We start from the raw sequence: 27,249 nt of genomic DNA on the forward strand, positions 1-27,249 counted from the left end.
CTCTGAGGCTATTAATTAGGACCCTCAGATAACTAGACATACCTACACTAACAGTCACGGCTGATGTTCAAAGGAATGAACACGAAACACGAAGAGAACTTAAAAATGAATCAACACAGAAAATAATAAACTGTGTTGATCATGATAGTAGCATTTAATATATTTTAAGGCATTCTAGTTCTTTAAAATTAGGAATTAATAATCACTTATTCTGTTAATTAAAAGAGTGGATGAACGAGAACCTATAATTTCCTGACCGTATCAAAGCACAGAACTAAGCATCACTGGGAGGACATGGAGAAATAACCTAAATGACAGCAAAGGAGATCGACCCCTGAAATGAAGGTGGACGGAATATTCTTCCTTACATTTTCTTTTTTTTTTTTAGATTATAGGTCTCTCCTTCCTTTACTTCACACTAATTGTTCTCATCCTGAGGTGATTTACCCCCTCCCCCAAGGGGACGTTAGGCAATGTCTGGAGATACTTTTTTGGTTGTCAAAACTAAAGGGGGGTCGTTACCAACATCTAGTGGGTAGAGGCCAGGGACACCGCTCAACATCCTACAATGCACAGGACAGGCTCCCACAGCCAAGAATTTTCCAGCCCACATGTCACTAGTGCCGAGGGTGAGAAACTTGCTTTGCACGCACAGGTAGAGGCGCTTAGATTAGGACACAGTATGGATCTGACTGTCTCGTGCAGTCAATCAACCACACGTATGTGTCACATGTGCATCTGCCCAACCACTCTATCCGCGGGGAGAACGGGGATACCTTAAACATGGGGCTCAAAACCTCATGCTTTTATTCTCCCAACCCTCAGCCCCCATTCCCAACACTGCAAATAATCAGCCGAAGTCAGAAAAGAGTTTTAACACTTTCTCAATTCATTTCTAACATTCGGGTACCACCGAGTAAGTACACCCAACGATTAAACTTACTGAGATTGCTGCGGGTCAGGCATTATGCCAAGTTTCCTACACGCAGCCCTCCCAAGACTTCCAGAGATTAAATAATGTGCCGAAGGCCAACGTCTAATAAGTAGCCAGGTCAAGAGTTGAACCAGATCTAAATCACCAAAGCTATCGCTTCATACTTTTAACCACTCACAGGAGACAAGGCAGAAGAGGGTGGTTAAGCAGCTTTGGAGGCCCATGCTTTAGGGGGAAAATTCCTGACATTCACTTTAACGTGAGAATTTTAATGGATTCCCTATAAAATTAGCCAAAGTTGTAAGACAGACTAAATATTAAATATGGTATTTCAAGGAACATATTTAACCTCTGGTAAATGGTTCTTCATGAGAGACAGTACTGCCTAGGGGTGGGAGAGGGGTTGTATTGGGAAACATGAAGATTTTTTTGTTATCGATCATTGTCACAACCATGGGGGGAAAGGGGTATTTAGGGAATGAAGGGGCAAGGATGCTAAACCTTCAGTCGTCTGTCCCAACCAAATATCTATAGCGTTCATCGGAAATATTTTCATAATGAAGATCTTCTATATGTTGGCTGGATGTTTTGAAATATTCAAAAGGTATCACCAATAGTAGTGTAACTGATGATCCCTTCGCGACGTAAAGGAACTCTGCAGTGGGAGGCGGCACCTGGGGGCCAGTCTCACCTTCAGGTGGTAGATGTGCTCCTCGGTGTCCAGGTCTATGCATTTTGATGACTTCTTTACGGACATCACCGACAGCCCGACATCAATGCAGCCATGCAGCTTCTCTCTCTCGATCTGCAGAGGCGCGAAGAGGTCGGTCGAGAACCATGCGTTAAAATGGCAGTAACATCCTTGACGCTCCTTCTCTCTATCTCCGCCTTCCACATCCACCAACAGTAAACATGAGAACAACTGATCCAGCACTTAGTGTGACTCCGTACTGGGTTGTCAGTGCCGTACATGCATTATCTAGTTAATTCGTGAGGGGTGATGTAACTAGTGCTTTACATGACCAGTAGCGAGGATGCAAGAAAATGAGGAAGCTAAGAGGAGCCCCACGGACTGAACCCGTGGCAGCAAAACCACCTTTGACTGCACTGCCTCCCACCGAAGCAGCTTCCAGCATCTAAATGCATTTGGAAGTGATTTAAGGAGAAGCAGGAGGAGGATAAGACAGGCTCTCCTGGGTCTGGAAAGATGAGCACAGCCCTAGAAGATGAGCACCGCCAGGAGGCGAGAGAGGAAGCAGGGACGAGGGCTAGACGAGAGAAGGACCTCGACCAAGGGCAGAAACGACAGTGCCTCTGAGCCCTCACGGGCTGTCTGCCTCGCGTCAGCACCAAGGGGAATCCCACGTTGCCTTCACCCATGTCCTCTCCGCCACACCCTCAGTCACTCTAACAGTGGGAGTGACACTTGCCCTGCATTTTGTTCCCGTTACCTTGCTGCAAACGTTGTCTTCTCCTACCCAGGGAACCGCTCAGCACAACCCTAACACCTGAACAGACAGACCCCTGGATACACCATCCAGTGCGGAGAGCAGCCCCCTACCTCCACTCAGCGAGTGAACTGAACCCGTCTAGGACCCGAAGCTGGGCCAGCGAGGAGCAGGCCCCTCTGTTCCATGTGAAGGGGTCACTACCCCTCTGTGTTCCCGGTTCAGAGAGATGGAATCCCACATGTGCACGATCTCATCCATGAGCTGACAACGATCAGCCCTTCAGAATTCTTCAACAGCATGTTGGATTAATAAGAAGACTTACGTCGGTTTGGCTCTTGGCATATTTCAAGATTCCTTTGTCCAGATAGAAGAATCGCTGTGGGGAAGAAAGCACAACCCAGTAAAACATTTTATTTAAATATCTGTTCTTCCCTTAGTCCCAATTATCAACTTCGAGTTAAATGTACGTGTCTAAGAACCGGGGTGCTGAGTGTGATAGTGCGGGTACAAATCAAGGTGAGGCCGAAGCCAGCATCTTACCTTGTGCCAGCCTTTCAAAGGCCATTTCCTCTTCTTCAGCAAAAATCCCTTCTGAACTGATGGCTCCTCGGTATAATTCATCTCGCCCCTCAGTCCTTCCACCACTTCCCAGCTGTCCTGTTCCAATGATACAGGTCATGCTAAATGGCTATCCTTAAAAATAATAATAACATTCAGAAGCACTTCATCTGCTCAGTGAATCCATCCAAGATGGTGAAGCTGGCTGGGTTCATTGGGGAGAAGAAATCCAAATTGAATTTTTATACCATTCCTCAATTTTATAGACTTAATGCTATAATTTAATGGCATCAAATTGGATTTTTTTTTTTTTTTTCCAAAAAGCTTTCTCTTAGAAGAGACTATTTCTCTCTTTGGTTGCTTGAACCTTGACCACTATAGTTAGAGGTAAGGATTTCACTGTAAGTTCTATTTTTGCCCCCTTGGACATCATCATACAGTTAAGTGTTTCCTCACCACTAGACTTCAGTCTGAATTTTAACCAAAAGCTACAGACATCAGAATGGAGAGGTGAAGGTGGGATGTGGGGGGCAGGGAGAATTTGGGAAGACTGGCTTAAGAATTGGCTGAAGAGTATGAGACAGGATGCAAGCTGGTAAACATGACAACTTGGTCAACATAATGATTTAGTTTCAAGTTAATATCTTCGAATTCTAGGTATTTAAATATTGAGAATCTTGAGGCATTGAAAAGGTGCTTTTGCAATAAGTATTTTCATCCTCTTTTTTCAGAAATCCTGTTTTCCCCTCTTTCCTTTGGTTTTAAGAACTTTTTTTGGCCAATTATTGCTCTACTGGGCTGTTTGCAATTTTGAGGAGGTATAAACACGGTTACAATTAATTTTCCATTGTTACTTATTTAGGTCACTTCGACTAAATGACTGAAAAAGAATTTTTAAAGGAATACAAAAGAAAAACACTAAAAATTCTGAAAATTTAGTTTTCTATGTTTCAAAATGCATAAATCACTGCAAAATTACCCCAAGATAGACCAGAGTTGGCAATACTTCAGTGGCTGAGAAAATAGGCTTTTTGTTTATTATTATTTATTTACATTTTTATTGAGATATAACATACACAAAGTACACAAATCTTAAGAGTACAATTCAATGAATTTATACACCTATACCCTCAGTAACTATCATCCATATCAGAAAGAAAACATTTCAAACATAGGTTAATTAAGTTTTGACAAACATGCCCCCCATTATTGAGGTATTATTAGCATGTAACATATACGAATTTAAGGCAAACAGTGTGATGATTTGACAGACTTCTATTCCCTCACATAATTACTACTTTATCTTTTCATTTAAGATGTACTTTCCTTAACGACTTTCAAATAGATAATATAGTATTGTTACAGTCACCACGCTGTACATTAGATCCCCAGAACTTTTCATCCTATAGCTGGGAGTCCGTACCATTTGACAAATGTTTCAGAAAAACAGCAACATCGAATGAGATTTCTTTATGGTAATGATTAAAAGCCACTTAATTACACTCACATAAGAAATGGATAATGTACATTAAGTAATGGGAAGCCACACTCACACACGAATCTTCTCACATTTATTTCAGTTCAGAAAGCCACTCCTCAAAATTCATAGTGTCTTATCTGCCTAAATTTTAATGAATCTTAAAGGTCATCAAGCTAAAAATTCCACTTCCTCCAGGAAGCCTTCTTCAGAGGAAAGTACAATTTCATACCTAACTCCATTGGCATTCTATTTTACCCTACCAATAGTTAACAACTTACTTATAATAATATAATAATATAGTGAGAGTTTATCACCCCTACTGGACAATAGACTTCTTGAGGTTTTAAAGTGTCTGGTTCACTTATGATTTTCTCACGATGCCTAACCTGCTGTCTCGTGCAGAGTATGCATGCAATTGGCAAATGAATAAACTTGATCCTGGGATAAGACTGCAAACAAATGTATGTTCTTAGAATATCATGAATTGTCATGTATTTGAAGTATGTCAAATATCTTCTGGCCCAATGACTATTGACAAATTAAATACGCCACATTCATATTTATGAAAGAGGGCGTGTGTGTTATCATTGTTCAGAGTAAAGCTAAGGCTCGAACTCTTCTGGAAAGTACTCTAAGGGGATCAAATGCTATTGATTTGTTTGTTTAAGATGCCCAAGGAGAAGGCAACATGCAGAATGCTAATACTAGACCACCGTGCACATCTGCTCAATATGTTTGATAGTGCAAAATGCAAATGCCAAGAGGGACTAGATGTTATCACACACTTTACAAAACTCAGGGTGGGGGCAGGGGGAAGTGGAATGAGATCATACCGTAGTAGTTAAATTCCAAGAACGTTTCAAGGATTCATGTTAGGACTAGATTTCTCCTGAACTCTCGAGACATTGTGCATTCCTACCAAAGAACCAATGCAGAGGGCAGGGAATTAGACGGGTGTGTTGGCTCTCGAGGTAAATAAGCCAAAAGGGGTTTGCATTTACTCCTATGAAATATCCTATTGTTTTCCTTATTTTATCTTCTACCCGGGCTCAGATCTTGAAATTCTTAACAGGTTGGAAAAGCCAGACTTGAAGTATTTAAGAAAGTGACGGCTCTCCTCAAGGAGAAAGCCCTGCAGCCTACTCCTTTCCTAAGCCCAGCATTCAAATCCTCCCCCGCCCAACTTTCCTGTTTGTCACCATCCTGGCGTCCTGCGTCTGGAACCTGAGAGCCAACATACAACTCGAGTTCTGCCCCCTCTGAGGCTGTGGAACCTCGGAGCACTTTTGGTTGTCATAGTGATGGGAGGTCATCTGTGGCATCTAATGGCTGGGAGCCGAGGCTGTTAGATGCCCTGCAAGGCCTGCCATTTAACACATAAAATAATAGCATCTCGGGAAATACTATCCAGTGGGGTCAATTGAAAGAATATACTATGTAGACAATAATAATATCAAACGACTGGAGCATACTCTCCAGCTCGATGAAAGCAGGAACGTTTTCTGTCTCGTTTACTATTTCATAGTGCATAGCACATATGAATAAATACGTTGAACAAATTAATGAAGCGATTATAACAGCTAACATTAATTAAGCATCAGGTAGTGTGCTAATCACCACACTTTACACTGCGCTTAATCCTTGCAAAATCCTGTGAGATTGGATTTATTAGTATCTTTATCGTTTGAACGTGCAAGCCAAGGAAGAGAAAGTTCATTAACTTCCCCAGTGCTATAAAGCGACCAAGTGGTAAAGCCATCTGACTGCGAAATCTAAATTTTTCATCATTCTGCTCCATGTGATGGCACATTCTATGGCCTACCGTAATTTAAATACGTGAATTCTGATGATGACCCAGAAGTAAGTGCTGAGGGGCAGGCGGGCAGACAGCGGTGGGTAAATCCAGGAAGTGGCCAAGATCCTGGAGCAATTGGAAGGAAGTAAGAAGCACGGTCACCTGGGCGGTCACCTGGGCGGAGACCAGCGAGGTCTGGGACCCTGCTGGGGGGTGGGGGGGACACACCCCCTACCCTGGAGCCCCACCGCAGGGGGCAGGGAGTCAGCCGGTGCATTTTAATGCTGCCAAGTCTTTGCTCATTTGCTCTTTTAAACACGAATGTCTGTTGGGGAATTCTCATTTAGCCCCAAAGCTCCTCAGGCAGAAATTCTCTCTTCCTCAGCATTTACGCAAACCTTACCTGGGCTGTCTGTCTCCCAGGAGAGAATGTGAGTTCTGTGAGGACAGGGCCTGCATCTTCCTGATTATAATCTCACTGTCTGGGACACAAGGGCCTTAAATTAATACAACTGAATGAATGAGTCTGAGAAGCAAGGTGGGTATTAAAAGGGTCCCACGGGGCCCTTGGGGTGAGGGGCTTTAATAATATCTGCTGAATTGGGATAAATTGGTACTCAGGACAGAAAAAAGCAGGGATACAGGTTTCTCGTGGCTAAAAGGACTGAGCGTCAGGGAATGGCTCTACCTATTTATCACATACCTAGTGACCTGGGGAATAGGATATGCACCTTGAGCTGAATGTCCTGAGGTACCCAGTACAGGGGTGGCCTTGGGCCCCTGGGGAGATCGAGGCCCTGCTGACTTAGCCCAACACAGTTGGGGTGACGTCCCATCCTGGGGGTGTCAGGCTTCAAGCTCGCTGTAAATATCAGGTAGAGAGAGAAATATGACAAAGTTTGGGGGAAGTGGCATCTTAAGGTTTTTGCTGGGGTTTAACTGAAGACAGTCTGGCGCTGTCATCCAGCATTAAATTCAGTCAGTTTTACTGAATGTCTAAAATGGGCTAAATATAGAAAGCTGCTTTGTGGTTGGGAAGGCGGCTAAGCATTTATTCACGCTCATGAGCTGGCAAAGTTCATTTCCATATTGCTGAGTGCACGAATTGAAAGCATTTCCCTCCAGCACAGCTGTTTCCAGAGCGTGCATCTCCCGTGCACCTTTCAAATGCTGGATTCTCAGTCGCTGCCCTTGCAGTGAAGTCAGGAACAGAGGATTTAAACGTTCATTCTTCCTGCAGCTGAAGAGTGTGGTAGAAGGAGGTTTGGGGGCTGCCTCTATCTGCCATGACTTGGAGAGTGAACTGTTCTGATCAGTTATTTAGTACATTTTTCAGAGTTTTAAAAATCACAAGGCAACATTAAGTCACATGGAGCATAATTTAACACGTCTTTAATGATTAACGGCATTTGTGATTTTCTAAAGCCTCAGGATCATCAATATCATCTTTTACAATTGTACTACGAATATGGAAATACTGGTCAATAGATTTCTAGTTAATGTAATGACAGCTTCGGCTACCTCAGACAAATTCCGTTTCAAACACTGAGATTCGGAATTCTCGCTTCTTGTTAATTGTTTCTTCCTCAACTCAGGTTTTTCAAACACGAGCAGGACTGATAGAAATAGCAAGGTGGTACTATGTGACCTAAGGCAGTACTTCTCAAACTGTAATGTGCATATCAATCTCTGAAGATCCTGTCACAATGCAGATTTCAGTTCAGCAGGCCTGGGGCAAGGCCCGAGTCTCTGCACCTGCACAGGTGAGGCCTCTGCTGCTGCTGGGCCACAGGCCCATGGAGTAGCCAGGAGGCCAGGCTGTCTTGAGAACCGGGATTTGACTTGACAGGCTCTAAGGGCGAAACCAGGACTAACGGGTGGGAGTTATAAGGCCCTGCATTCCAGCTCTGCATAAAGAAGAGATTGCTGATTATCTAATAATTAGCACCATGAAAAATGATGAAAAGGACATGGGCTGCTCTATGAAAGAAAAAGTTCCCTAATTACCGGAGCCTTCGGTCAGGTACTTACAGAAGGGATTCCTAGCCAAGGAGGGAGATCAGAATAAATGAACTGTGAGATCTCTTCCAAATCTTATATCACAAATATGTGTTCTATTAAATGGGTAGAGTCTCTGTTATGGAAGATGAATAAGTTGCAGACATCTGCTGTACAACACGGGCCAAGAGTGAACGATACGGCACTGTGCGCTTAAAAATACGTTAGGGAGGTAGATCTCCTGTTAAGTGTTCTTACCATAATAAAAACAAACGGAATAATGGCTGGTAAAGCCTCCTAAAAAAACAAACAAAAAAATACAGTAGCGTGAGCTTCGGCCTGGTAACCTCGTGTATCAATCATCTCTGGCCTTCGGGTCTAAGTGAGAAGATGAAAAGAAAAAGAGGGACCGAGCGATGAGGAGCCCACTCAGAGCGTGACGGCCACCCGGGGACCGGCAGTCACGACTGGCCAGTGGCCACCGTCCCTCCTCCCCTCTCACGCGGGTCCGGGGTGGAGAGGCCAACGCCCAGGTGGCTCAGGCCCCAAGATGGTTTTAGTCTTAGTAACTCGGATGGTCACAGACCCCACACACCGATGCCTTAATTACCTAGATAATGGGAGAATATGCACTCGGCCTTTGGGGTGTGAACCCGGGAGAAGGCACAGGAGGTGGCAGAAAGGAGGGTCACCAGCAGAAGTCGATACTGACAATGGGGAGAGAAAACCACGTGAGCTGCCCGCTGTGCCTCTGCCTGAGGCTGTTCTCTTCTGGGGCTCCAGAGAGAGCCATGCTCTCCAATCGCGTTGACTACTGATAGATTTATAATAAAAATAGTATTAATAAAAAAAACTCTAAAGTCCTTGTAATGACTATTTCTACCCCGTTGATCACTCGCTTAGTATTTATGGCTGTAATTACTTTGGAACTTTTTCAGGATCCTCAAATAGATTTGTGAGTTATTAATATTTGTTAAATATCCCCCTAATTGTATGCAAGCCCTTCAAAACTGTGAACAGCATCTCTTACGTACTTTTCCCTCCGTAATGCTCTATTCTGAAAACAAGAGCCTCTTAAGAGCTGTAGCTACTATTAAAAATGGAGCTTCTTAACCCATCGGTGTCATTCTGCTCTGGTCACACAGCCCGCCGGGGTTTTTATAAGTGACACTGCGGTAGTGATTGCAGCAACGCAAGTAACAACTCCTACTTATTGAATGCCTTCTATGTACCTTGCAATGCTTCTATAAGAAAGGTATTATTATCCTCATTTTACAGAGGAGGGAAATTAAGTTCCAATGTAGTTTACCCAAGATCACAAACTATTAAGTGGTGGATCCCATTTGTGGACAGGAGACTGACTACACACACAGCCTCTCTGCAACATCCACTCTGGACAAGATTCCCGACAAGTCTATTAGAGTCCACCCCAGGTCACCTATGTCTCTGCTAGTCCAGGGCTCCCTCCAGTGCTACTTTCTCTTTAAGCCGGGGACCCCCAACCCCCAGGGCATGGACCAGTACAGGTCTGTTAGGAACCAGATTGCACAGCAGGAGGTGAGTGGCGGGCAAGCGAGCAAAGCTTCGTCTGTATCTGCAACCATTCCCCAGAGCTAGCATCACCACCTCAGCTCCACGTCAGATCATCAGGCATTAGATTCTCATAGGAGCACTGATCCCTGGTGCCAAAAAGGTTGGGGACCGCTGCTGTAAGAAGAATAAGACCGTCCCAGAAAGCACGTTCCTGCACTTACCATGCACATGTGTTAGCCGGGGATGGCAGGATATCTCTGCCCACCCAAGAGACTCAAAAGTCTCTTCTGGGTTTTTGGGGGGTAGGAATACTGTAATGGTTTGTTTTCCCCACATTGAGTGATAAAATATTTCTTTTAAACCTCAGAGTTGGAAAGAGAATACAGAAGTCATCTACCCAGCTCTTTCATTTCAGAGATGAGGAATCTAAGCTAAATGGTCCATAATCGCGTTTCCTGCCTCTTTCCTTGGTATGTAGCCACATGGCTCGGATCTCTTGCATACTTCTCCATGCCTGTCTTCTCCTCTGTGTGTTTGTTATAAGGACACTGGTTGTTGAATTTAGAGATGACCTGAATAATCCAAGATGATCTCCTTGCTTCAAGATCCTTAAATTAATTACATCTGCAGAGATCTGTGATATTCATAGGCTCCAATGATGAGGAGGTATATATATGTTTGGAGTGGGGGAGGAACCATTCCCCTACTACACAGGGTGAGAGGGACCACTAGGCCAGAGATTGCCAGGAATGTGACTTATCTGGAGCAGGGACAGAGAGGAGGTGATTTTAGTTGTGATGCCAGTTTGTATACAGGTGCAAAGAAAGACACAGCTGGCTCCGATGGTAGGACCAGGGTCCTCGGGGAGATGCCAGGTTGCTCCAGGGAAGTCTTCCGTTTTGCCTCTGTCCTCTCTCTGTCACTGTCATTCCTGGGCTTTCGGTATTGCAATGCCGCTGACAATATACCATTTGTGGGCATAGAAAGTGACAACTCACGTATGTCATTTTACCCAAAGTTTTAACTTCCTATATCAAATGCTCGTGTTCTCCTTCATAAGACTTACTCAGCTAGGAGTACACTGTAAGGATGCTCTCGGATCTTCGTTAACTTCTAGTGCGCCTTCCTGACTTCTCCTCTCAGAGCCGCATAGACAGGAGCCAAGTCATCTGACCCTGCATTGTGCCACCACCGCTCCCAGCTGAAAGGATCAACCAGGGAAGCAGTCGCCACGTGGCACGGCTCGAGGGCTCCCGGGACTCCTGCTTGTGGAAGGTGAATGGCTTGTGTGTCAGACACTCACACGGCACTCCCTATATGCAGGCCCTCTTCTAACCAAGCCATTTGCACCACCTTAGAAGATACAAAGGCCCAGCGGGATTAAGTAACTTGCCCAAGGTCAAACAACTTGTGAACAAACCATGATTTAAACTCAGGCCATCTGGCTCCCCACCAAGTTCATACTCATTGTCTTTCATCATCTGTACCATCACAGAACAATGTGACAAATTACGACACTCCCAAGTCCCTCCTCCTTGATTAGTGTTTCCTGTGGTGTTTTTTCAGCCCATACTTACAAAAGGCAGCTGAAAAACCTCAGTGTCTCTCAGGACATCATGAATCAAAAGAAATAAATGGGACTAAGTATTTTCAATATCCAGAAGCTGAAATTATAAACACCTAAGCATCATAGCTTTAATTCACTTTTCTTTCCTTGGCACATTCTCTCTCATTCAACTCCTGCGTCTTACGGGTTATGACACCAAGCCCCGCCAGCCTAGGCTCCCTTGAGTACAGCATAATCTAGCAGCCTACATAAATAAACTCTCACCAGATGACCTTGGGAGAGCTCAGCGGCCACCTTAGATTAGCCCAGGGACAGGAGGGTGACAAGAACAAACTGCATAACTGTATGAAGGCAGGTCTAGCAGTAGATCTCTCCATTTCAAATCTCCTATAATCATGAGTCAAGCACTTGTCAATTATTTTAACAGAATTCACTTTCTGATTTCTGACTTAAATAGCAAAAGTTAGAAACAGGGGGAAAAAAGGATGGAGGCTGTGCTCTCTTTACAATCCACAGTCCTCCCAGTCAGAGCAGCTTCTTATTTGTAGTGGTCTGCTCAGCCGTCCTGTCCTTTGTAGCTTCACATCTCTCTGCCCAGAGTCTTTTAATAATAGGTTCTCAATAGATAGTAGTTGAAGAAATGAAGTTTAGGATATACAGGTTTTTTTTCAAATAAAGGCAAATTCTATTCATTCATCTTTAGCTCAATCTGTGTTACTTTAAAAGTTTTAGGAAGGAAACGTCAGAGGGCAGTGGGGGCAAAAAAAAAAAAAAACAAGAGGAAACTGCGATTACTCATAGTTTGCAAGTTTTGAAACAGTAATTCTCTCTCCCACTTAGATACCCTCATTAACCCCCTTAAAATATCTCCAGAGCTTTGCGAATAGCAATCTTTCTACCTAGCAACTGCATGCTTATTCATTTATTAATTGAATCCAAATGTCTATCTAGATATTTTATACTTATTGCTTCATTTAATTCTCAAAAGGAAGTGCGGTTATCCAAATTTCACAATTGAAAAACTGAGACTCAGAGGTTTTTATATAACATGGCAATGTCACTCAGCTAGCAACATGCTGAGCCAGTGTGAATACGGGTCATTTTCAGCAAAGACAGTCTTTGCCCCTGTTCCATAGTTTCCAACAGAGTAGCTCATTCAGAGGCCACAGTTACAGAGAGCATTTAGGGATTTCATCATTTGCCAGAAGAAATTCAACGAAGAGGTCTTTGTTCCCTTTTTAAGATCCTCACTGGCATGAGGGAGCTGAGGAATTGGTGAGCTTTTTGCTGCCTTTCTACAGGTACACCTGGCCATACATTCTAACCTGCCCCAATGGAGGGCTGCTTGCTACTGGCGTTCAGTAAATTCAGTCCAACAGCTTGCATCTGCCATGTGCAAAGCCTTGTACTAGGTGCTCTGAGAGCTAAAAGGATATGTAACTAGGACCCAGGACTCAAAGAACCATTTACTCTGGAATTAATTAAGTTATCTGCTTGGGGAAAGAGGAGGGCAGTATTAAGCATGGCATTAACCAAGCTCGAGGTTCCCAAAAGTGACATTTGTCCTCTCTTAAATCCTCTCTGGGGTCTCATCAAATTGGGGTGCCCTCTTTTTCTGTTCCTATTTTCTCATGAATTGACTCGCTAAGCCTTTCATGCCCACCATTCAAACAAAGGCAAACACTTGACGATGTCACCAATGACCTCCACACCCAACAGTCATCCACAGGAGTCATTTTATCTGCAGCCGTTTAAAAGTAAATTAATCAAGGTATTGCAATCGCATAGATTGCACATACCTTGGAAATGACCTACAGTGAGCATATAGAAAAAACGACTTATAAAAGTGATTTATAAAAAGTCATTTATAAAAATAATCATTTTTACAGTGTTAAAGCAATAAATACGGATTCTTTTCAAAAAAAATCACAAAATTCAAGAGGGCAGAACAGTGTGAGATGAATCAGTCCAGCTAAAGGCTTAGCTGAGCCAAAGGCTGAGACGGAGAAGGACGGTGAAGGAGAGATCAACCTAGAACATGATGAATAATAAGGTACGATTAAGGCAGTCAGAAGGGACAAACAGCCCATTCTTTGTGTAAACTGGCTTCCTCTACTTGGGGATTTCCTGCAAGGAACCTAGATTCCTATCCGAAAAGGCACTAGATCCGTAGGATGATCTACTTCAAATAGGTCCATTTTTAATGCAGAGTGTCCCTGTTCTTGAAACAAGGCCATCTCAACTCTGGCTTTGAAACTGGCCAGAATGGCTCATCCATAATCATAATGGTTTCTTAAATTTACAGGGGACTTTCATCCAAAGAGTTTCAATATCTTTTAGCCAGTGAGAAGACTCAACTTACTCTCATGACATCCCTGAAAAGGACAGGGGAGGTGCGTTTTGTCTCCATTTTATGGATGGAGAACTGAGGTGAACTTCACTTGCCTGAATTTCCTCCAAAAACAGAATATAAAGACTGCAGCAGAGATCTCTTGATTTCTACCCCCTTATATCACTAAGGAGTAACAAATGTGACAGCCATGCTGCCACTCACCCAACCTGTACCCACATGCCATAGCTAAAAACACAGCACACTTTCTCATCGAACCCAGAACCCAGACTCAACCGCAGAATCCTTTACAACACAATGCTCGTAGCAGGTACTGCTCACAGACAGTGCTGGCCTAGGGGTGGGATGGGGGAAAGAGGCGAAAATCATTTATTCCCATGCAAGGACAAGGCCCAGCAGAATAGAATAGAGTAAGAATTCACCAACTGTTTTCACTTATTTTAGGTGCAGGTTATACCAGATGTTGAAGATATCAAATGTAACCCAATTATTACACATTTTATCATATGCATCCACAAAAAACATTTTGTTAATATGTATAAAGTAAGGCACCTTTTATTTTAAAAGTATACGTTCATATATACATTGTATGCTTTTGTACAGTACTAAAAAGATATGGGTAGGTATGATGCCTGCAAAAGTTTCCGAGGGCAAAAAGTATAACTACTCACTGTGAGCATTTAGGTTTTCCACAAATAAAAATGAAGTTCGAATTAATGTTAACTATGAAAATAAAAATGAATGTTAATATTAACTTAGCGCCTTCTAGGAATCTGACCCTGGATTAAATGCTTTCATTTTAATTCTCATTATTTTAATTTTACCAATGAGAAAACCAAGGGTTACTGGGTTTATGATCACAGAATCAATGCCTGGGTAGAACCAAAGCTAGAGAGTCCGAGTTCTAATAGCTGTGCATACTTTCATCTCCAAATTATCTTGATAAGACTATATTGACGGGTCGTTTCCATACTGATACAAAGAGGCATACTATATTTAAAATGTCAAAAGCCCAGTATTTAAATTGAAAGACGACAGAACCCTTCCTTCTTGGGTTTTCATGGCTCCGTTATAAACTTGGCCTTAGGTCTGATGTAAAAGTGAAAACAAAGATCACAATTAATATGCAGGTCTCAATCATTTTCTCCTTCAAAGAAGCAAGCTTTTACATAGATCAAAAGATATGAGAATATCCACACATAAACACATAGTTCCTCGAGATTTTATGGGTAAGCTCTGGGATACGAAGGACAAGCTCAAGTTCAGTTCAAGAAACAAGGACAAGGGCAAATTCAGTGCAAGGAACTGAAAGAAAGCCAGTATGGCCGGAATACAGAGACTCTCAATGTCACCTAGCAAGGTTAGATGAGAATTTAAGTGAAAATGATTTAAGAAGACCAAGTCTTTCAGCCAAGATTTTATTACAAGTTCATGCATTTGGTGCCCCTTCCAAATCACCACCCCAGCTCCAAATAGCAAAAATACATAAAGTATAAACACGGTTGTGTGTGTGTGTCTGATAAAAAAAAAAAAAAGATTAAATATCTTTAAGAATCAAATACAAAATCGAAATGCAAAAGAAACTGTAGACAGAAGTGTCCAGGAGTCCTGCTTCTATGGGCGAATGGGGCTAAAAATTGTCCTCAGGGAGAGGCTGGGACTTGCGCCAACCTCACTGCTGGAAAACAGAGAATGTGCAGAGGGAAGCCTCATCACACAACGAAAAGGGGCTTTAAAAATCTGCTTATTCGGAGAGGTGGCAGGATGCAGACACAGCCTCACAACCAGGACCTGGCCGCGCTGTGTGCTGACCTGGTGGCGTATCCTGGATACTCTGCCACCAACGAGGAACAAAACCTCCTCACTGCAAATATATGAGACTTGGCTCTGGACTGGGGTCCTCAGAGGAAGGAAGCAGGTAACGGCAAATCCCTAGAGAGGGGAGGGTGAGTGCAGAGAAAGAACATGAGGGAAGCAAAGTCAAGATGACGCTTTAAACCACCATTTCAAAGCCCATGAGAGAAACTAGCACTACGAAAGAAGACCAGCGAAATCAGCCTCAGACTTATCCATCCCCTCCCGATGAAATGAAAAGAATGGCGCAGCCTGAAAATGACTTTCAAACAGGGCTTTCAAAACAAGTAGGTTATGGCACAGATGATCTTCAGCTGCATTTTTAACATTCCTCAAATTAAATTTCTTATATAAAAATCTTGACGTTTTAAATGTTGAATTGTACTTTCCAGCGAAGTGGTGGGGAACACAGTGTCATCACTGCGTTAAGCGTCTGACAGGCTCCTGGATATGGCTGTGCTCCCTAAGAGCCACGAAGCAAGAACTCCCACAGTTCCTGCACCTCCGTGGCACCTTTAGAGGCCGGTTTGTGATGGCAAAATGACATGGATTGCAAACGTGGGCAACAGACGGAAAAGCTAAGCCAAGCCTGCAACGGAACACTTTTCTTTGATATAAGGATGGGGAAGCAGACAGAATAAGATGGTCCCCCAAAATTAAACACGGACTTTATAACTAGATTCAGGCTGAAGTTGGAATAAATTCATTAAATTCCTCATCTTCTCTGCCACAGGGGAAAAATAAGAGTTTACGTTTATAAAGCAACATTGCATGCATATTAAAGTGGGAGGTCCTAAATATAAAAGATGACCAGCTGAATGACCAACTATTCTAAACCAGAAAAATGTTGAGGCATCAGGCACATTCCTCTTACTTTTTATGATGCAACCTCAAAAAAAAAAAAAAAAAAACCTCTCTGAAAACCAAATCCACTAAATTTGAATAAGACACCAAAAAATCGTTTCTGTAGTGTTCGATCCTAGAATTTCACTACACTGCTCCAATTCCTGTCGTGGCATAAGCAATGGCTGCTTAAATGAGTCAGTTCTCTGCCTTTATCCAAGGAGGAGACAGCAATAAGATGCTACTGGGTACAAAGTGTGGGGGTGAAATCAGATATTCGGCTCTAACCCCAGGCAGAATTTCGGCTTAGGGAGAGAAACGCCCCCGTGGAAAGCTGACAGATAGGGTGGGCAAAGTGGCCCTTGTGAAAGTGGAACTCCCAGGGAGCCATGACGCACCAGCCAAGGACTAACTGTAGTCTTTTTTTTTTTATCCCAGAGGGTGGCAATGACAGTGATGAAAAAAAGAAAACTCTTCTTCCTGACACCTCATGGGAGATTCTTGAAAAACTCCCCAAATGTCAGGTCCATGGCAAAACCTAATCGTCTAACACCGTAGATTCTAGCGACATATTGTGAGGCAGCATGCTCCCTGTCCCAACCAACATTTGAATGGAGAAACCTGTCATGTGCCATAAAGGTGTGGATGAGCCTGAGGTAGGAGGTTCTTGATTGTTGCTTGCACATCTGGGACCAAGGACTCTGGGCCAGTTCTAGGCCAGAGCTCCCCATGGGGCAAAGGCAAGGCCAGCAGATACTGAAAAGGCTCAGCGACCACTGTGGTAGTAAACCCAGAGCTTTTGGACGCAGCCCACTCTCTGCCTACTTCACCGAAGGTGGAAGAATTATGATTAACGTGCATTTACTGCCATTGATCTAAAACCAGCAAATTCTGCCAACGCGGATTTATTAGAAAGGAAATCAAAACACAACATATAATTAGCCGACAGTTATTTAGGAGTTAATTATTCAGTCCTTTGTTTCACTTTTTTCTTCCTCCTACTTAATTCCTTTTGACCATTTCTTTGTTGATTTGCTTCCCTCACCCATTAGAGAAATAAATCAGGTGGGACTCGAAATTACTGCCAGGGCAGGCCACGGTTGGAAGCTGTCATAGAGAGTCTGGTAAAGGAAAGGAAGAGGAGGGTGGGAGGATATAATTATTAGAAAAGTGATTTTTTTTTTCCTTTGGTTGGTAGGGTGTAAAGGAGAGTGTGGGCTCTGGAGTCAAACAGACTGAACTTTAGTTTCTTGTTCCGTCACTTCCTAGCTGTGTGTCCCTGGGCAGATAACCCAGTCTGTCTGACTCAGCTTCCTCATGGAGAAGATGGGGATATTAATATCTGCGTTGGAGGATTGAGTAAATAATGCAAAGAGCCAAATACAGTTCTTTCCATCTGGTAGACACTCAAGCTGCATTATTAAAATTATCTAACATTTACTCTTCTCATATAATTAAGATATGACTGAAAGCGAACGCTCTTCAACTGAGAGGTAGGAGTTCCCAAGTAAATATAAACATTTTAATTTGCAAACATCCCGATTTAAATTTGCATCTTAAAATGTGCATTGGTTAAAACTTTACCTGTCGACTTCCCTGCTTGGAGGAGCAGCTACTTGTGCTCCTTGAAGGGGAGACCAATTTTTGGGACACCCCAAGGTTCTTCTCATCACTCATCATGAGCAACGGGTCACGTGGCCTCGGTGCAGTCAAAATGCCATCAGAAGACACTGGAGCAGAGAGTATGGAAGTCCCGAGCAGGCAGGTGGCTCAGCTCTTATCCAGTATGTTTTAAAAGCATTTTTGCATGATCCAGAGGAAATCCCTAAAACCAAAAGAAAAAAAAATAAGAGAGAAGGTCAGAGGCATCAGACATCACCTAAAATTAGCTACTGATTGTCTACAGGACAGATTACAGAGTCACAAGGCTTGGCTACATCAGGGGTTATGAAGGAAAAGATGCTTTACACTCTCCTCTTCCTGGAAATTACGTGTAGGTGGTTTTTCATGTAGCCTTGCAAAATGACATTAGAACACTATGCACTAAGAAAATTTGAGTAGAGACAGATACAAAATCAGTACTGTAAAAGCCACCCCAACATCCCAAACCACAGTGGCATACCACTTCATATGCACTATGATAGCTATAATCCAAAAAAAAAAAAAAAAAAAAAAAAGGAAAATAAGTTTTGAAAGAAACAGGAACCCTTACACTTCGTTGCTAGGGATGTAAAATGGGCAATACTTGAAAACAATTTGGCAGTCTTTTCTTTTTTTAAGTCAAATATAGAATTATCATATGATCTAGCAATTTCACTCCTTGGTATATACCCATAAGAACTGAAAACAGGTATTCAAACAAAAACTTGCATGTGAATGTTCATAGCAATGCTATCCACAACAGCCAAAGATAGAAACAACCCAAATGTACATTGACCGATGAAAAGATAAACTACATACGGTATATGCTGTAGTCTGAACGTTTGCGCCCCTGCAAAATTCATATGTTGAAATCCTAATGCCCAATGTGATGGTGTTAGGAGGTGGGGCCTCTGGGAGGTGCTTAGGTCCTGAGGGTGGAGCCTTTATGAATGGGATTCAAGCCCTTATACAGGAGACCAGACAGAGCTCCCTAGTCCCTTCTACCATGTGACGATACAATAGTGAGTCTGCAACCAAAGAAGGCCCTCCGACCAGGCTGGCACCCTCGCCTTGACCCTCTAGCCCCCAGAATTGTGAGAAATAAATTTATGTTGCTTAGAAGCCACCCAGCCTGTGGGATTTTGTTAAAGCAGCCCAAAGGGCCGAAGACAGCATATTCATACAATGGAATATTATTCAGGAATTAAAAGAAATGAAGTACTGATACACGCTATAACACGGATGAACCTTGAAAATATTCTCCTAAGTGAAAGAAGCCAGACGCAGAAGACTACGTATTATACGCTTCTGCTCATATAAACTATCAGAGTGGGCAAATCCATGGAGACAGCAGGCAATTAGTGGCTGCCGGGGGCTGGGGGAATTGGAGGATGGGATGTGACTAATTAATGACTCTGGGGTTTCCTTTTAGGGTGATTAAAATGTTCTGGAGCTAGATAATGGTGATAGTCCCACGATATTGCGAATGTACTAAATGTCACTGAATTATAAGTAGTTCAAAGATGGATTTTTATGTGTATTTCACCACAATTTTTAAAAATCTTTTTTTGGGGGGGTCTGGGAGGGGTGGCGGGTTTGTTCTACTAAAGGTTTTTGGAGACATCTTCTTAAAGAAATCTATTATATGGTGTGACAAAAACTATGAGGGAAAGCAGAATTTTCCATATTATCTATTAGCATATTAGTAACAAAAACACTGATCATTTGTTGAGTCCATACTACTTATTTCCAAGCACTGTAGTAAGAGCTTCCCATGCATACTATCTCATTTAATCAGCATTCTGATAGCAGAGGATTATCTCTATTTTACGGTTGAATAAATTGCATCTCTGAGAAGTTAAGTAACTTGCTTAATTCTGCGGCTGGTACGAGACTGAATCCAGGTTAGATCCCAGGCCTTTAATCTTGGTGTTAGAAATTAACACACGGAAGCTAAGCAGGGTTGGGCCTGGTTAGTACTTGGATGGGAGACCACCTAGGAAGATCAGGTGCTATAGGCATAAAAAATAAAAAAATAAGGGATTACAAACTGACAAGGTCCTTGCAATCTGTGAGGTCAACCAAGGGTTGCCTCACCTCAAAACAAGAAAAAAAGAAATTAGCACATCTTGTGGCCAGGCAGGTGATAACAGCTTCTGCCCCATCGCTGGGACCTAAGAAAAATGAGGAGCTGGATGAGAAAGAAAGACTCGAGAGGGAGCCCATCATGCACCAGCTCTGAAGAAGTAACAACCCATTCCTTTCCACGGCACGGTACCAACCTCCAAGATGGCGGGCAAGGCGACAGACCAGGGCAGAGACAAGGACTCTCCGCAGAGTAGTTGGCTGGGCTTCCGCCTGCCACTTGCCACCCCTGCAGCTTTGTAGGGGTGAGCCGCTGCCTCCATCCACTGCCTTGAGTTCAGGGTGACTCGTGTGTTTGGTTTGGCCTTCAGAAGGCCAATTTATTTGGCATGCTAGTTTTAAATATATTCCATAACTTTCCCAAGCATATTAACAATGAGAAAAATAGAAATAAATACACACACACACATACACACACACACACACACACACACACACTCACTCATCCATTTGGTTCTTAGTGTTCACCGGTGTATTTTATTTTATTTTTAAAATTTATTTATTTAAATTATTTTCAAGTATATAGTACATTGGTTAGACATCTAAATAGTTCATTAAAAGATCCCCCCAATTGCTCTCTCTCTCCCCTGGCCCCCACCTAGCCATCATATTAATGCTAACTGCATTCCCTCTGCCATGCTCCCCATCCCCTGTGACCAACCATCAACCACAAATTCTTATTTTAAGAGGAGGATGTTATATAATCGCCCAGGAATGAGCTAGTTAGGTATTATGTCAAACTTTTGGTTAATTATTAAGTGCTCAAATCTCCTTTGCCTTTCACTAACAGTCCTTAAAAAATAAAAATGCTAAAGCCATAAACTAAAACCAAGAAAATGAAGAGGAATAAAATCTCAGAAAATAAGATAAGGAATCAATAGTTATAGAATTCAATTCTCATTTGCTTTTGTAGAACCCACCCCCAAATCTCTGTATTCATTATGTACTGGACTCAACAATAAACAAGACTAAAAGCAAACCAACACCAGCCTCTTCATAAAATTAGCTTTACTTCTGGAGCGTGACTAATTGTACCTGAAGTTAGAGGCAAATGCAATCTAGTTAAAAACTGCCAAGAGAGGCTGTAAAGATATATTAATGGTTTGTTTAATAACAGTGTTGTTTGTTGCTGTTTGAAAAAGATACGGGGGAAAAAAACCTGATGGGAACCCCGGATGATGAAATGTGTGTGGGGGCAGCCATCACTATGACAACTGATTCCACAGTGGATTAGGAACATGAACAAAGGGTTTCTGTGTGTGCGGTATTTTTTTTTTTTTTTTTTTTTTGTGGTTGAGATTCTGACAGTAAGTATTCGATGAGGTGGTTGTGTGATACGTGAAAAAGAAAGAGAAAAAAGCATTTGGGCCAAAAAATAAAATCACAGGAATTCTGAAACTGAAAAATCAGAAACACCATCACCCTGTCGAACAGACAGTGGATAAAGGGGGTCATCTTTATGTTTTAATTCTGCCAATTTTCACTTCATAGGCAACAGCTGCTGAGGATAGGGCTATGAGCAGGCCAAATCCCACGCTCCTTTACAATGGTACTTCGAGTTGAGGCCTCTGCAAGTACCACTGACTGCGGCCCCACCTCTGAGTATTTCTCTCCTTCAGAGGAAAGAAAGCAGAGAGTATTGTTGGTTGTGGGTCCTTGCTTTTTATCACTCTGAATATGTCACGCCAATCTTGCCACCTGTAACAACACGGATGGACCCAGAGGGTGTTATGCTGAGTGAATTAGATAAGACAGAGAAAGACAAAGGTCATATGATTTCATTTATATGTGGCCTCTAAAAACCAAAACAAACAAACAAAACAAAAACAAACTCATAGATACAAGAACATTTTGAATGGAGGGGGATTAGGAAGATGGGGGAAAGTGGGGGAAGGAATTAAGAGTATGAATTGCCAGTTCAAAATACATTCACGTGGATGTAAAGTACAGCATAGGGAATATAGTCAATAATATCGTAATACCTATGCATGCTGTCAGATGGGTACTGGATTCATTGATCACTTTGTAAGTTATAGAAGTATTTAATCACTATGTTGTATACCTGAAACTAGTATAATATTGTATGTCAATTGTAACTGAATTTTTAAAAATTATTTAGAAAAAAAGAAAGAAAAGAAAAGAAAAGAAAGAAAAGAAAAGAAAAAAGATAGGGTGGGAATCTACAGTCCCTTCCCCAGGGTCATCCTCTGTGAGTGAGGAACTGTTTGTTGCCTTAGGGAAGAGCTGTTTCACCCCCGGAACCTCCTGGCCTCATCAGAAATTCTGTTAAATTACCAAGGGCGGCTTATAGGGCAAAAGAACTCAAATTCTGGGGAAAGGATATGCTTAAAACAAGGCAGAATACAGAATAAAGACAGCAGTGGTCCCAGGGCTAAGGTGGTCACAGGGAATGTGACAGCTATTGCTCCCGACCTAGACATTCCGGAGGGCTGGCCTGGGGGTAACCGGAGGGAAGACCTTGAAGGTCTCAAAGCAGAGGACCTCGACAAGGGAGTCACGGCGAAGCCTGGTGTCTTCCGTCCCATCTAACTGACTTCACAATGCTGACCTAGTAAAATGGTGAAGAGAAAGTCCCTAAGGAAGACAGATATTGACCAGGGGCCAGGCTGCCAGTTCAGGGGTGTTTGAGATGATGAGATGGGTACAAATGAAGACCCTTGTGTGATTTCGTACCTCCCTGTGGCCCTTCCCACAGAAACTCTCTATCTCAAGGGGTTTATAGGTTTGAACAAAATATAATAGTTTCCCTGATCATTCACTGTGAACCACTTAAGGACGATATTTTGTTTCCTCCTTTATTTTTTACTAAGGCATACCTTACATATAGTTATGTGAACCAATCTTAAGGCACAGACAGCTCTATGAAATTTTACATTTGCAAATAGTGACGTCACCACCACCCAGATCAAGAAATGCAGCATTTGCAGCCTCCCCCAAAGGTTCTCCATCCCCTGGCCACTGATCCGACAGGGAGGGGGCCAACCCTCCTGCTGACTGCTGTGGTACCTGTCTGGGGTAAGCCTCTCCTGCGAGGACTTGTTCACAGGCCCCAGGACAGAGCTGGGACTGCCCCGAGCTTCCAGGAGCAGGTCGTATGACCACTCTTGTACCTTCTGCCTAATACAAGCATCTGATGTGTGACGGAATTCGGTCTGGGACCTGCTTCCATTTCAACAAACCACCTGGTGGCCAAATCCAACAGATGGGTAAAAGTCGATACATTTAGGTCAATTCAAAAACGCCCTGCATGTGCCCCCGAGATGAACGAGGTCCTCTATCACTACTGCCACCCAGCTTGGGAAGCCGATGGTCAGGCCCAGGTGGCAGGCAAACAGATGCCATCCTGGGGCTTTCATTACGGAGGAGAGAACTCTGATTTCTACCAAGAATGGGGAAGAATAAATGACCAAGGTACTGCCAAGCATTTTGGAAAGACTTACTTTAGAAATTTTCACTAAGAAAAAAGAACAGTTTGGGAAATGGTACAAAGGAGACACACATACCACATTCATGCTTCGCAAGGAGCCAGACCCAGTTCGAAATGGCGCTCCCTTATTAAAAACTCTGTGCATATCCACAAATGTATTAACCTCTCTGATCTTCAGTTGCTTTCATGTAAGAAATGGGGAATTGTGAGGATTAAATGAGAAGATGAGGATAAGTGCTTGGACTGAATAGAATAGACACTCAACAGATGTTAGTTCTATTTATTCCTTTCCTGGCTTCCTGAGAGGGGGCATATGCAGCAAAGAAAAGATCCTATACTCTTCTTGCAACCCAAACTATATAAGGACTGTATAGAACTTTAAGACATTTCTGTCTTTCAACATATTAACATTTCCCAACATCCGTAACACAAGTGTGAACAGATTTTGAAGTCATCCAAGTACGTGCTTACTTTGGAACAAGACATAAATGCAGAAAGATAAAAGCCGCATTATTCATCACCAACTCAATACGAACTGGTAGGTTTGAAACACTGGCATATAACACAGCCATTTACCGACGCATCAGGCCTGGGGTCAGCATTCACACACTTGGTCAAGTTTTGTTTGAGAAATGGGTTTTGCTTCTGTCCTTGAAAACAACTGATGCAAAGACCAGATGGCATACAGATCCCGTTAATATACAATTTCCCAGTATAACATATAGATAAATTATTTCCTGAATTAACACCAAAAATAGATACAATGAAATATCCATTTCTGGTCTTCTCTGGTAGAAGAACATTATTCAAATCCTGGATGTGCATCACTTTTAGAAATCGTGTTCACTGAAATACCTTGATGTACAAGATGTTCCGTGATCAGAAGTGGAGCCTTGGTTACCCAATTGTAAGCTCCGCCAAAGATCAGGGGTGTCAGAAATGGGTTCTAATCACAGTGCCCTCAGAGGGCTGAAATTGAACCTGTGTGTCAAATGTGGCGGATCTGCCTTAACCATCTGGACCACCCGCCTGATCCAGGGATGCTATCTGACTGTTCCTGGAAGACAAGTACTGAGGCTCGGAGTGAAAGACGTCCCCAGCTGCATTCCCCTGTGGGAAACTATCCCTCCAAAAACCATTTTTGTCTTCTGAGATGACAGGGGTCAAGAGGCCTCAAGAGTCCCATGCTTACTCTCACACTGAAACAGAATGTCCATTCCTACCCCTTCACCATTCGTGCAAAAGATGTTTCATGTCCTTCGCAATCCACTTTCCAGAGAAGAATCAGTTATTGCTCGGAGCTCAATCCAGCAACAGAAATGCACGTGGGCACAGATTTAAAGTGTGGCAGCTTCCATGAGACAAAAAGCTTGACAGCGACACCGGGCTGTAAGTTTGTGCTCGAATCATTTATTTGCTGCCGTTGGGTAAACAGAATGAAATGCACAAAAATATTAGTCAATCATTACACAGAATCAGGCAACCTACGGATGAATTCTACCCAAGATTCTTACCCAAACAAGAATTTCTTTCATTGCCAGACACTGAAGCTTGACCGCTTTCCATGACAGATTTCAATTTTCATTTTAAAACAAATCTATTCTAGATGGTAATCCATCTAGGACGGAAATCCGTCTCACTATGAGTCCTGCACACGATCCTGGGTCTGCCCTCTGTCGCTGCAGAGGGAAAAGTGAACCGTTTCATTCGCCATAACCGACCTTGGCACTCCTATCACTCCCGCCTCCTACCCAGCAAACCTTTTCTTCTGCAGACGGAACAGCCACGTTCTCACCAGTCATTTCTTATGCGACATAGATCTGGACCCCTTAGGATCATAGACATGCAGCTCTGATCAAAGCTCAATTTGTCTGTGCCTCCCTGAAAATGGTGTCCAGATCTAAAGACAGGTGTGGTCTGGGTCAGAGCAGGAGACAAGGGAGCAGTCACATACCCTGCCACTTACACACTGCGATTGTTAATATTGCCTAAATTTGTCTTGGCTTTGGGGACATCCACATCTCGCTATTGCTCACCGTCCTTAGAGTTCTCCAGGACTCCGACATGGTAGGAATTGTGGAGAAGCCAGGCTTGCCTCCTCAACAGGACTCCTTTACTTCCTTTAACTGAAATTCGGGACTTGACTGTTCTCTATTAGTATTGTTATTAAATTACCTCACATTAATTTAGGCACATAATTCCAGACTGTCAAGATATTTCTGTGGACCGACTGTCATTCGATGTACTTGACCCCTTTTCTTTTGACACGGCATCCGTAGATTGCCGAGGCATGTGAATTCTGTCCTCACCCAAGTAAATCACTCTGGGAGATTCGCTAAGAAGAAGAGGACCAAGGGCACTGAGGTCTTTTCCATAGCCTGACATTAATTTGTTCATTAATTAACATTGCTGGGTCCAAATTTACCAACCCACTGTCAATAACCATAACATAGATATGAGTCATGTCTAATTTCTTAAAGTGTCCAGGCCCACCTTCTTCAAAGTCTCCCGGGTCCTTGTCTAAAGTGTGGATTTGGGAAGCTCTGCTTTAGATGAATCGAATCGGAATATCTAGGGATGGGCCTGAGAATCTGCACATTTAATACGTCTCCCAGGTGATTCTTGTCCACGTTAGAGTTTGAGAACCCTGATGCAGCCAGGAGTTTTCAACTCTTCTTATCTTCTCCTGAACTAATCCTTCTATTCGTGTATTTGTGATGTAGCAGAGAGGGTAGGAAACCCAAATCTACTTTATTGTCCTAGGCCTGTGGTTTTCAAAAAGGAGTCTTCAGACCATCAGCATCCCCACAGAGCTTGCAAGAAATGCAAATTCTCAGATGCCACAGAAACCCATGGAGTCAGGAACTGAGAAAGTGACCCAGCAATCTGCTTTAAACAAGTTCTTTGGGTGACTTTGATGTCCAAGTTTAAGAACCACTGCCAAGCTTTAATATTTTATCCAGGGCATGGAATCCTGAGGCATCTCGTGTATTTTGACAGGGGATTAAAGCAGACCCTGAGCTCTGTTTCAAGGACAGTTCTGTCCACTACTTAGCTACTCCTTCAAGCCAGGGATGGCAAATACCAGACACATGTGCTTCCAGTCCCCACTCCCACACTTAATCATCATGGCACATTTTCTCAAACAGCTCTCCAGACAAGAGATGGTTTACCAGAGAGAGCCTGTCCTGCTGAGGTCTGCGCGGTTATGGTGGGGTGGGCAGAGATCCATGTGGTAACTCATCCTGATGAGGAGACTTATTTTCATTAAGACATTAATGGCAGTCTGGCCATAGGAGTCAATCCTCACAGATCTGTCCTTGATGCTCAAAATGAAATATCCACCCTCCAGGCTCTTGCCAAAAAATTTAACCTCGAAAGTTGTACTGTCCAGACTTCATACAGTAGTAGATCTCAACTCTTTCTGTACCTTAAATTATGTGGGGAACTTTAAAAATGCTGATGCCCAGGCCTTGTCCCAGATCTGTTACGTTAGAATCTGGGATGGGGACAGGTTTTGACATTCCTAAAACCTCCACAGGTGATTCCAATGCAGGACCAGGGCTGAGAGCCACCAAAATGATCTCGAAGGTAAGATAATGTATGTGCCACACTCAGGCCACATCATCAGACCAGGAGCTGGTGGAACAGC

General features: G+C 43.0%; 1 protein-coding gene across 5 annotated transcripts in view; it reads right to left on the reverse strand.

Annotated features, from left to right (window-relative positions):
- Window positions 1–27,249, reverse strand: part of OSBPL3 (oxysterol binding protein like 3) — a 152,138-nt gene that overhangs the window by 60,092 nt on the left and 64,797 nt on the right. For 4 of the 5 annotated variants that reach the window (XM_016159530.2, XM_016159533.2, XM_016159528.2 and 1 more), the window contains exons 2-5: window positions 17,948–18,188; window positions 2,926–3,042; window positions 2,708–2,761; window positions 1,626–1,739 (exon numbers count right to left, since the gene is read on the reverse strand). In XM_016159530.2, coding sequence (XP_016015016.2) covers window positions 1,626–1,739; window positions 2,708–2,761; window positions 2,926–3,042; window positions 17,948–18,043 — 381 coding nt within the window. In that variant the 5' untranslated portion in view covers window positions 18,044–18,188. Of the gene's footprint in view, window positions 1–1,625; window positions 1,740–2,707; window positions 2,762–2,925; window positions 3,079–17,947; window positions 18,189–27,249 lie in introns of all 5 variants that reach the window. The other variant, XM_016159532.2, reaches the window with a different exon arrangement.

Source organism: Rousettus aegyptiacus, unplaced genomic scaffold (genome assembly GCF_014176215.1).
Source record: "Rousettus aegyptiacus isolate mRouAeg1 unplaced genomic scaffold, mRouAeg1.p scaffold_m13_p_13, whole genome shotgun sequence".
Classification (NCBI taxonomy): domain Eukaryota; kingdom Metazoa; phylum Chordata; class Mammalia; order Chiroptera; family Pteropodidae; genus Rousettus; species Rousettus aegyptiacus.